The following is an 11,719-nucleotide window of genomic DNA, read 5'->3' as shown; positions in this document are numbered from 1 at the left end:
AAGTGCCTAGCTGATGAATCACTCGTAGTACCTCTTCAAGATATAGAGGTAAATGAACAACTCAAGTTTGTAGAGAGGCCTCTGCAAATTGAAGATAGGAAAATTAAGAATCTCAAGCACAAGAGACTAGTTCTGGTCAAAGTGAAGTGGGACTCCAAAAGAGGACCTGAGTATACATGTGAGCTAGAATCAGAAATGCAAAAGAAATATCCACACTTGTTCCAGTAGATCTCGAGGACGAGCTCTAAAACAAGGTGGGGAGGATATAACAACCCTAACGTAAACCAACACCCTCGAATATTTTTCCGACACCCTATTACATTGAAATGTCCAAATATGTTTTATATTACACTCCGTATGTGAAAACCGAGCCCAAATTAGATTATAACATATAAAATAAATTAAAAACAATAAATCTTAAGCTAAGGCGGGCCGCGTAGACCCACCCCAACATCTCACGCGGGCCGTATAAAAATGTAAACCGGATTCCTTTGATTTCTTTAAGTTGAAGCGGGCCGCGTAAGAGTTCTCGATAGTTCACGCGGGCCGCGAGCGACCTAAGTTGTGGCGCAGCCCAGTGCGGCCACGTGGCCCAACACACGGCAAGCCTATACGCTGACCCAACCAAGCTATCACGCTGACTAAGTTTGACGCAGGCCACGTAGACCCTTGTCTACCTTTACGCGGGCCGTGAGAAACCTCGATTACAGCTCTATATAAGAGAGCAACGGGCCTTGAGTTCCGATCATTCATTTCCTTTCTTTCAATCTAAATTTCTGTAGTAGAGTTATTATACCCGGGTATTATACCCCCTTAAATAGCGAGGTTCTGCTACGTTTTAAGTATTATAACCCCTGGATTTGTATTAGATACTCTGTCCGATTGATCTAGGGTTCCGTAACGGCTGTCGTGGTTCTGCCCGACGTAGTCGTTGGAATGCCGTCTCGGGGAGGGTATTACTAATGTTAAAATGAGTTATTATACTAACACACGTGCATTTGTGTAATTTATAGATTTTCACCAGGAAACCCTAAAGAGTAATCTAAGATAGCAATGTGAGTGATCCTTCTTTTTATATACTCATTTTTGTGAGTTGATCCACTTTTTGTTAACTGTTTTTACAAAACCTTAAATACTTTTCCATGTGAATAGCAGTTATCGAGTATTTGTAAGAATACAATTACAGTCGGTAAATTTGGGGTTTTGTATACAAAATTTGTTACCACCTGGTAAAGGAGTAACATGACCATAAGTCGGAACGACAGTACCGAGTGGTGGTAATTGATATAACTTGGAAACAAATGTAATTGCGGATGCGCCCTCAATACTGTTCACTGTGACTTTTTATTTAAACTTGATTAAACTGGGATTCACTCACCAGTATTTCCCACTGACAAACTGTTTTTAAAATGCGTTTCAGGTAACAAAATGTGAAAGCCAAATAGAAGCCAGCTGGACAGCACTGAAGGCTTGGAAAAGTGGCAATAAAGTTACCTAAGAATAAAATAGATGTTTTTATTAAATAAAATAGGATTTATTCCTATGAAATGTATGTACTGAAAACTTGGGTTTTACCCATGTGTTTAGTGTTATAAAATATGGTGGTTTACTCTGATAACATATTTCCTAACTACGGTCCTGATGAAAATTTCCGCTGCCAAATTGAATAAATAAACGTGATACCACCGAAACTGGCTCACGGCCGCCCGTTCCCGGGAATTAGGGATCGGGGGTTGTGACAATACGCGTACGCGCGCATTGTAATATTTTTCGAGTTTGGATTTGTACCTTGCTTCAGTGATGGCGGCGTTCTCGCGCCTTTCCTCAAGAAAGTCTAAATCCATTCTTCGCTCTTGCTCATTGTTCTGTTTTTCCATGGCTATCATGCGCGGTGATGGAAGACCGATTTTGGCTGGGATTACCGCTTCTGTCCCGTAGACCAGGCTGAATGGAGTTTCTCCCGTGCTAGTCTTTGCCATTGTACGATGTGCCCATAGGATGCTGGGGAGTTCGTCAACCCATCCTCTGCGCGCTGTCCCAAGTCGCGCTTTTATGCCATCAACGATCTGCTTGTTTACACTTTCTACCTGACCGTTCGCTTGTGGATGCGCGACAGAGGCAAAGTTATGCTCGATCTACATTTCTTTGAACCATTTTTGAAGATCTTCTGAGGCGAAGTTTGTGCCATTGTCAGAGATAATGCGCAATGGTAACCCAAATCTGCAAATAATATGTTCCATATAAATTTGCGGATTACCATCGCTGTGGTTGAGGCCAAAGCTTTGGCTTCCACCCATTTGGTGAAGTAATCGACCGCAACGATGATGAATTTTACTGCGCCTGGCGCGTCAGGAAATGGGCCAACAAGATCGATGCCCCATTGTTGAAATGGCCAAGCGGATGTGACCGGTACCAGTGGATTTTTTGGTCGGAGCGTCTTTGGCGCGTGACGTTGGCATGCTGTGCATTTCCGTAAGATTTCTACCGCATCTACGTGCATTCCCGGCCAATAATATCCTGCGCTCATTATTTTGGCTATTACCATACGTGGACCAGCATGTATTCCGCACAAGCCTTCGTGGATTTCTCTGATCAGGTATTGCGCGTCTGTCTTGTCAACGCATCTGAGTAATGGTCGCATGAATGACTTTCTGTATAGAATGCCGTCTTCCATTTCGTAGTTTATTGCTTTATTCTGAATTTTCCTGGCTTCTGCTTTTTCCTCCGGGAGTTTCCCGTGCTGTAGGTACGAAATGATCGGGGACATCCAGGACAGACTGCCGATCTCTATGATGTTGACTTGTTTGAGAGGAACAGAGGGATTGGACAGTACCTCTATGCGCACTTCTTTTGCTAAGTGCTTGAAGCTGGTCACGGCCAATTTGCTCAATGCGTCCGCATGTTTGTTTTCACTTCTGTTTATATGATTAACCCTGAATGTCTGGAATTGGCTGATTAATGCTCGCGCTTGTTCAAGGTATAATGCCATAACTTCTCCTTTAGCATCATAATGGCCATTAACTTGCTCGACCACTAGCTTTGAGTCGACGTTGGCTTCAAGGTTTCTTGCTCCCATTTTAAGTGCTAAGCGGAGACCTGCCAAGAATGCTTCATATTCGGCTTCGTTGTTCGTGCTTCGGAAATCCAAGTGTATAGCATATGTAAGTTCGTGATCATCGGGACTGACTAATCGAAGGCCTGCGCCGGCTCCGTCGTCATTGGAAGTTCCATTTGTGTGTAGAGTCCATACCCTATCATTGAAAACAGGAATAGGGTTCTGGATCGCCTCGCACTCTTAAACTTTGTCGATGGGAACTTCTGTGGCAAAGTCTGCTAGAACTTGCCCTTTAGTTGCTGGTCTTGGTCTATACAAGATATTGTATCCCCCCAGCTCAATAGCCCATTTAGCCATCCTTCCCGCCACGTCGGGTTTGGATAAGATTTGGCCTAAATGATAATTGGTGAGAACTGTGATGACGTGGCCCGAAAAATACCTACGTAGGCGTCGTGATGCATGTACTAGTGCTAAGACTAGTTTTTCTATCATCGAGTAACGAGTTTCTGGGCCGGTGAGCATCTTACTTATATAGTAAATTGGAGTCTGAATGTTTTCTCGTTCTACCATCAATACTGCACCTACCGCTACTTCCGCAGCAGATAGGTATAAAATCAATGGTTCTTTTTCTTTTGGCGCAATCAGCGTTGGTAGCTGAATTAAACATTCTTTCATTTGTTTGAATGCTGCTTCTGCTTCAGGTGTCCACTGAAAGTCGGTTTTCTTTGCGCAATTTCGCAACATGTTGATGAATGGGTAAGACTTTGCCGCATGATTAGCCAAGAATCTGTTCAAGGCTGCTAAGCGCCCGACGAGTCTTTGCATCTCTTTTATTGTTGCAGGTGATGGCATTAGCTGAATGGCCTGAACTTTTTCTGGATTTACTTTAAAACCGTCTCTTGTGACTATAAAGCCCAAAAATTTTCCCTCCTCCATGCCAAAAGAGCATTTTGTTGGATTCAGTTTCAGGTATACGTTGCGCAAAGAGTCGAACGTGCGCTGAATATTGTTAAGCATTGTGTCTTCCTCGTGGCTCATGATAACGAGGTCATCCATGTATACCTCGACTGTCTTGCCAATGTCACCTCTGAAAAGTGTGTCCATCAAGCGTTGGTAAGTTGCGCCCGCATTGCGCAAGCCAAAGGGCATTTTAGTGTAACAGAAGATGCCCTTATCTGTGCGGAATGCAGTTTTATCTTCATCTTCTTCCTTCATCTGGACCTGATGATAGCCTTTGTAGCAGTTGAGAAAACACTTCCATCTGAATGACGCTAGAGAGTCGACTTTTTTGTCTATCTCCGGAAGCGCGTAACAATCTTTTGGGCACGCTTTATTCAGGTATTTGAAGTCGACGCACATTCTCCATCCGCCACTGTGTTTCTGTACCATTACTGGGTTGGCAACCCATGTGTGGTATTTAACTTCGCCTAAGATTCCCGCATTGAGTAATTCTGTCACTTGTTCGTCCATGGCTTTCGCTTTTTCTTCACTAAAGCTACGCCTCCCCTGAGCAACAGGTTCTGCTGATGGTTTGATATTCAAGCAATGTTACGCTATGTCGCGTGGAACCCCCGTCATGTATGCCGGGCACCATGCGAATATATCTTTGTTGTTGGTCAACAATTCTTTTAATTGTATTCGTGTTGTCGGTGAAATGGCGTGTCCTAGCAGGATGGTCTGTTCCGGATATTCGTTGTTCAGGACCTATTTCTCCGGTTCGTTTAATGCTGAAGGTTTGGCTACCTTTGCCGGTGGTTCGTCATCTACGTACATGACCTCTTTACTTGAGTATAGAATTGCTACTCCAGTCTCCGTTGGAAATCCACATGCAGCGTGTGGGATAGAGGTGATCATGCTGAATTCTCTTTGTGATCTTCTTCCAAGCAGGACATCATGTCGTGATGTTGCCGGCATGACCATGAAATTTACTGTGACTGTCCGTGAATGCTCACCATCCGATAGAGTCACAGAGAAAGCTATTTGCCCTAATGGGAATACAGCTTCATTGCAGAATCCGGTGAGAGGAAAATCAACCGGTTCTAAACGTGCTTTGTCTTCTGGATCAAGCTGTTTGAAGCACTGCTCGTATATGATGTCCATCGAGCTTCCCGGATCTATAAACATATAGTCTGTCCGGTAGTGGCCGAAGATGCCAGTAATAATTACTGGTCGTTCTTCTTGAGGGCCTCCAGGAACAACAGGAAATACGACTTGTTGTTCCCTCCAATGTTGATCATTGTTCCGCTTATTTGGTCTTCGTGACGGACCTCCTTGAACCATGTTTATTTGTTTTGGTCTAACCATCGTGGCTTAGATCGAAGGCTGGGAATTTGCCACGTGTAAAGTGATCAAGTGGAGATTACTTTCCAATTGCATGCTTCCGTTGTGAATTCAGGGATGCTTGAGATTGTGACACGTGTCCAGACGGTTGTAACCGTCTTGGTGGTGCACGATTGTATTTCTTCTAGAAGATTACTGCTGTAATCTGGTGTGGCACCTTATCGTGTGGAGACAGGTGAATAATAAATCCCAAGTCTGGGTAAATAATATCCAGGTCTGGATATTTAGGCGAGAGTGTTTATTTCAGGATTTTCATCCTTTGTCTATGGGAGAAAGCGCAAAGGTTTATGATTTTCTTTGGGCGCGCAAGTGTTGACAGTTGACTGTTCTTTAAATCTCTTTTTGTGAGACCAGTGCGTGGCCGCGCAAGGTACAAGGCTGATCAGTAAGGTTTTGGTATGGTCCCAAATATTTATTATGAGGTTTTTGGGACCTTACCCCTTCAGCCCTTTTTGTAAAAACGCTCAATAATGGCTCCTTGCTGACTGGACTGCCATATGACGAAAAACACCCAAAGACCCAAGGGTAGGGGCATTATTCACTAAACCACTACGCATAGGCTAATAGTTTTTTTTACATACTAAGGGGGTGTTTGGCCTAGCTTTTATTTTTTGGCTTATGCTTATATTTTTAAGTAGCTTATAGCTTATTTTCTATCATTTGATAAGCCTTGTTTAAGTGTTTGGATTAGCTTATAGCTTTTTTTATATCATTTACCCTTACACAAAGAAGCTTTTTCAAAATAAGCTAAAAAAACATCTTCAAGTAAGCTTCTTAAAATTAGCTTATATAAGCTAATAAGCATAAACTTAAAAAGCTAAACCAAACACCAAATTAAGCTTATTTTGTAAAAGAAAAAGCTAAAAAAGCTATAAGCTTTGTTAAAAAAGCTAGGCCAAACACCCCCTAAGTAATTTTTTCTTTTTACAAACCAAGTAAAAAATATATGTTTTCGGTGACGCAAAAACTGGATCGGAAACAGAATACCGAACACAAGATTCTCGCCTGAACGATTGGCGAATGGAACCACCACCGGAGCCTCAGAACCCTAACCCTAGCACCGGTACACCGGAGAGTCACTCAAATCCGAAACCGAAGCGGAAGAACACCGAATTCGAATTCTGTAAAGTATGCAAGCTCAATCACAACCAAGGTCGCCGCCACAACTTCTTTCCGAACCACGTCAAATCTCTATCCTCTTTCCTATCTCGATTTCAAACCAAAATTTCCGACGTACGGTTCTTCCTGAAGAACCCTAGCTTACTTCCTCCGGATCTCGCTTCTCGCAACAAGTTTTGGTGCGTGTTTTGTGATTCCGATGTTACAGAACACGATAGCGCTTTTACGTGGTGAGCAAGTTATCGTTATCTCATCCATTATTATACATTTACTCGGTTTTTTATTCGTTTATAGTTGTTAGTGTAGCATTTTAGTGATTCTAGAGGGATTTGAGTATATACGTGAACATAATTGTAGAAAATTAGGGTTTAAAGGTTTCAGTAATCAGTTTTGATTGTTAGGTTCAGGTTTGTGATTAATTAGGGTTAGAATTATCAAATTTGTAGATGTTGATGGATGTAAAGTTAGAATGACTAACCCTAGCTTTATTCAACTAATTATCTGAATTATGAGTATGATATCGCTTTTACGTGGTGAGCAAGGTATCGTTATCTGATCTGTTAAATCTGCTTTTAATATCGAGAGAATGTAGGTGGATGGTGTTCGTTTATAGTTGTTGAGTATTTACATGGACATAATTGTAGGAAATTAGGGTTTAATGTTTTTAGCAACTAGTTTTGATTGTTTGGTTCATGTTTGTGATCAGTTTTTATTGTTTGGTTCATGTTAATGGATGTAAAGTTATGTGACCAACAGTAGCTTCAATCAACTAATTATCTGAACTATGCAGTGTTGTAAAATCGGGTGTAATTGCCGATTAATCGGTAATCTGTAGTTTACTGATTAAATTTCACCTAGTTGGACCTAAAACTTGTAATCTGTCAAAGGCAGTCAAAATCGCTCAAATGTTGGTTAATATTTTGAAGTATCCAATTAATAAGTTTGAAAATTTGTATATGAAATTTTGAAAATTTTTGTATATGTATAATAAGTTTCAAAAACTACATATAAAATTTCAATTCGTTTAATCCCAATGAATTGCTAGTCAGTACCCAACCGCTTGACTAGCGCCTAATGATCTTTATAACCATGCAATTATAAATATGATTTTGATTCTCTAAGTTGTAATAATGACATTGAAAGTTTCAAAACATTTTTATGTTGGTTTGTCAGTGAGAATGGAATCAGACATCTTGCAAGTGCAGATCATTTAAGAAACTTAAAAAGTTTTATGTGGAAATACGGTGGTGGAATGGATCAAATTGATCGTTTCAGGTTTACTGAAGCAGATCTTGCTAAGGTATATTTGATTATTTACTTTTGTGACCAGCATTGTCATTGTGTAAATAGTATCTTTATGATTTCCATTTATGTGTTATTGCAGTATGAAAAGAAATGCATATCGTTGACGAGTGGAAGTGGCAGTGAACAATCTCATGGACCGTTAATCGGACCTTCAAATGATATCCACAATGAACGGAAATTTGATTATGTAGATAACTTTGACAGAACTCGTATCATCTCTCATAATTCAAGTTATCAAAATAATGTTTTACCTTTACAAGATTATACAAATGAGAAATATCAGGTATCCCATTCAGATCTATCCGGACATGTGGCAACCAGCACTTCTTCATATGATAATCAATCGTTGTCGTCAGCTTCAAATGCAAATTTTGCAAATAACTTAAGAGGTGATTATCTTCCCATTATACATATTTTGAAACTTTTATGGTTTACATAAAGACTTTTTATTAAAACTCATGTAATGCAGGTGTGAGTGGCTTAACTGAAGGTTATCATCACAATGGGCTGGTATGTTTCTAATCAGCATGAGGACTCTTAGTGTTTAAATGTTAATTATATGGTTTAATACCATTTATTATCATGCAGCATTGTCTAGTATCATAGTTTTGACCAATTGGTTTGTTATCTTGTCGGGTTTTTTTTTTTTTTTTTTTTTTTTTGCACTTTTTGCCAATATTTTTGGCATATACTAATGTCATAGGGGAAGACATGCCAGGTATATGCAGAGAAAAGGGAATCTAATGGGAATGGTAGTTCAGCAGGTATCTTTAACAATCTCAATTCATTTGTTGCTCTTAGTGTTGCTTGATCTCTTTTCTGTATTTTGGTTGATTTTCTAATATTCTTGTTTTTGGAACGGCAAAGAATCTCACGTGTAAACCCACCCTGCTCGGGGCTATGTCCAAGGTCGACTCCTTGACCACCATGAGACCGAGCCCCCTGATGCGTGGGAACCGGATGGAATCCGTAAACCCTCGCCCCCCCCCCCCCCCCGTCAGGCTTTAGGTTCAAATCCGGGATTAAAGCCCCGATTGGTTCGAACCCGAGTCACATTCTTTTAGAGTAAAATGTCAGTTTCATTCCTGAGGTTTGGCTAGTTTTGCGACTTTCGTCCATATGTTTGTTTTTCCGCATCGGGATTCAAAAGGTTTGAAATTGTGCCATTTTTATTCGACTAGTTAACTTCATCCATTTTTTAACGTTAAGTCAGGGGGCATTTTCGTCTTTTTAGACATTTTTTTGTGATAAAGGGTTTGGGTAGGGAGAAAGTCAACAGAGGTGGATCTTTATTTCTTAGTGTTTTTTATTTTAATAAAAAATGTCTAATAGACGGAAATGCCCCTCATTCAACGGGGAATAATGGATGGAGTTAACGATTTGGATGAAAATGGCAAGATTTCAAGCCTTTTGGATCCAAATGCGGAAAAACAAACCTTTGGACGAAAGATGCAAAAGTGGCCAAACCTCATGGACGAAAATAACATTTTACTCTTCTTTTTATTATTGTTTGAGCATTTCAACCACCAGATTATTGGTGTCTGAAACCGTAGCCACCTGAAATTGTTAGATGTGGGAATTTACCATATCATTAGCTCAACTACTATATCAGTATTGTAATAATATAGTTTTTATAATCACGTTCGACATGTCATTTATTGATGCAACTTTAAAAGTTTTGAATGGACACTCATTTCGTTAACCCTATCAACCGACATGTATCCGCGCATACCAAAAGTACACATTTTGACCTGAGCCAATGCATTTGCCACATCTGGAAATTATATTAATACACGCATGAGACTTAATAACACGGTATTTTTTTACAGGTCTGCAGCAGCTCACACAAATTTCTTCTACATTCTATGAACCGAATGCAGGAAACGTGCATTCAGGAGCACCTCCTCCTTGGTTTAGTGCAACCAATGGGATTCATCTTGATGCAATCAAAACTAAAAATAAAACCAAAACTAAAACCGTGAAGTCAAAATTAAATCCTAAAAGGGTTGGCGCAGCTTGGGCAGAGAAAAGAAAGTTAGAGATGGAGATGGAGAAACGAGGGGCGTTGCCTGTTAATACATTTGATGCCAGCTGGCTTCCCAACTTTGGTAGAGTGTGGCAATCGGGTAGCAGGAAGGATTCCCGAAAAGAATTTGAGGTGGAGGCTAAGAAACCGATTAAAGATGAAAGTCAAAATGCTGATTCGTCAATGCAGCTACAGCCTTATATAAGCAAGAGAATGGTAAGCTTATAACTCTTTATCATCTTTTGTAATATATGTTCATCAATTCCGTAAAATTTGACACTTCCCTTTTGTGTATGATTGTCAGCGCCATGAAGCTAATGGATGATGTTTTTGCTTACAGCAACAAAGGAGTCGAGATTAAAACTGCCTATTGACAGGGACAGGGTACACGTACAGTCACACTGCAAGTAAATGAAAATGTTATCCTGGTCTGGTCTGAATATTAGCCTTTTGAGTTACATGTTGGACTTGGATGTCAAGTTTAAACAAAATTACCATCTTGTTTTTTTATACAGATTATTATTATTGTTAGCGGTAGCGGTAGCGTTAGCGTTAGTAGTATTATTATTAGTATTATTATTATTATTAGTATTAGTATTAGTATTAGTATTTCTAGTAATATTTCTATCATTACTTTTATTGCATGCTTTGAATATTACATGTTTATTATTACACATTTTATTTTTGGTATTTCATTAACTTTATGAAACATTTTTATAAAAGGTTATTTAAATTATACAAATATATTTTTGGTATTTAATGGTGTTTTCGTTTCTAGAAGAATGACGTACGGCCAATAAACGCGACAAATTAATGATTTCAGCTCTTCTAGAAATTTCACTCGTAGGAAGGTAGTTCTTGTAAACAAAATAATGTAAACGGTATGTAGACATATTTCATGATCTTAGAAGAATGATTTTTTAAGCTCCGCTAAAATGAAAATAGTAGATTCTAAAAACTGCAATTTACTTTCTACAAAAAGAAAAAACGTAAATTATTATTATTATTATTATTATTATTATTATTATTATTATTATTATTATTATTATTATTATTATTTCTAGTAATATTTCTATCATTATTTTTTATTGCATACTTTGAATATTACATGTTTATTATTAAACATTTTATTTTTGGTATTTCATTAACTTTACGAAACATTTTTTTGAAAGGTTATTTAAATTATATAAATATGTTTTTGGTATTTAATGGTGTTTTCGTTTCTAGAAGAATGACGTTCGACCAATAAACACGACAAATTAATGATTTCAGCTCTTCTAGAAATTTCACTCGTAGGAAGGTAGTAGTTGTTGTTCAATTTAGGTTATTCTGGAATATAATTTTTTGAGAAAATTTTTAAAAACTAGTCAGGTCGTCAATTTACTACTATAATCTTTACAGGAAACGTAAAATTTATTTCCTGACCTTTTGTGACTGAAGAGAAGTCATTATATGCTTGTTAAAGTTGTTTCTTGCGCCGTTTAGTTACCAGAGTTTGTGTCTGAAAACCGTCAATACGATATTTTTTGAGCGAATATGTCATTATAGCTGACATACGATATGTGTCATCCTATCTCTTTTTCTCTTACATGGGATGTATAGGACTTCCATAAACTTAATATGGTTGAGATGAGCCTGGTCAGGGGTGTTTGGTAAAGAATTGAAATTAATCATTTATTAACCATGACCCGTTAGCTTACCCGTCTGTTGACCATTTTGACTAGCCTTGTACTACATATCAACTTAATAATCTTTCCAACGATAACGCTTTAGAAGTTGCAGGATTTTTCGTTTACATAGATACAAGGTGTTCCAATATCAGGGAACACAGGTCGAAAACTGCACTTTACAAACTCGGTTTTTTCGTCACTTCA

The 11,719-nt window shown here is 38.9% G+C and overlaps 1 protein-coding gene across 4 annotated transcripts; it reads left to right on the top strand.

Annotated features, from left to right (window-relative positions):
- Positions 1 to 6,329: 6,329 nt before the first annotated feature.
- On the top strand, positions 6,330 to 10,535 carry LOC110899025 (TITAN-like protein). Of its 4 annotated transcripts, none has more exons than XM_022145886.2 (7): positions 6,330 to 6,744; positions 7,688 to 7,814; positions 7,899 to 8,208; positions 8,289 to 8,329; positions 8,523 to 8,583; positions 9,649 to 10,061; positions 10,186 to 10,376. In XM_022145886.2, exons 1-7 carry the CDS (start codon positions 6,416 to 6,418, stop codon positions 10,204 to 10,206), a joined length of 1,302 nt encoding a protein of 433 aa, XP_022001578.1. In that variant the 5' UTR covers positions 6,330 to 6,415; the 3' UTR covers positions 10,207 to 10,376. The 4 variants fall into 4 exon arrangements, with proteins under 4 accessions (XP_022001578.1, XP_022001579.1, XP_022001577.1 ...); XM_022145887.2 differs by having other exon boundaries at positions 6,332 to 6,744; positions 8,529 to 8,583; positions 10,150 to 10,535; XM_022145885.2 differs by having other exon boundaries at positions 6,332 to 6,744; positions 10,150 to 10,535.
- The last annotated feature ends 1,184 nt before the right edge of the window (positions 10,536 to 11,719 follow it).

This window comes from Helianthus annuus, chromosome 4, assembly GCF_002127325.2.
Source record: "Helianthus annuus cultivar XRQ/B chromosome 4, HanXRQr2.0-SUNRISE, whole genome shotgun sequence".
In the NCBI taxonomy this organism is placed as follows: domain Eukaryota; kingdom Viridiplantae; phylum Streptophyta; class Magnoliopsida; order Asterales; family Asteraceae; genus Helianthus; species Helianthus annuus.
The sequence above is the reverse complement of the archived record's forward strand: the minus strand, read 5'-3'. Positions and strand labels throughout refer to the sequence as shown.

Excerpts from the sequence above, each read along its gene's own strand:
- LOC110899025 (XM_022145885.2), top strand. The coding sequence starts at position 6,416 with ATGGAACCACCACCGGAGCCTCAGAACCCTAACCCTAGCACCGGTACA. Across the intron at positions 7,815-7,898 it reads CTGAAGCAGATCTTGCTAAG|TATGAAAAGAAATGCATATC; the intron begins GTATATTTGATT and ends GTGTTATTGCAG. Across the intron at positions 10,062-10,149 it reads CTTATATAAGCAAGAGAATG|CGCCATGAAGCTAATGGATG; the intron begins GTAAGCTTATAA and ends TATGATTGTCAG.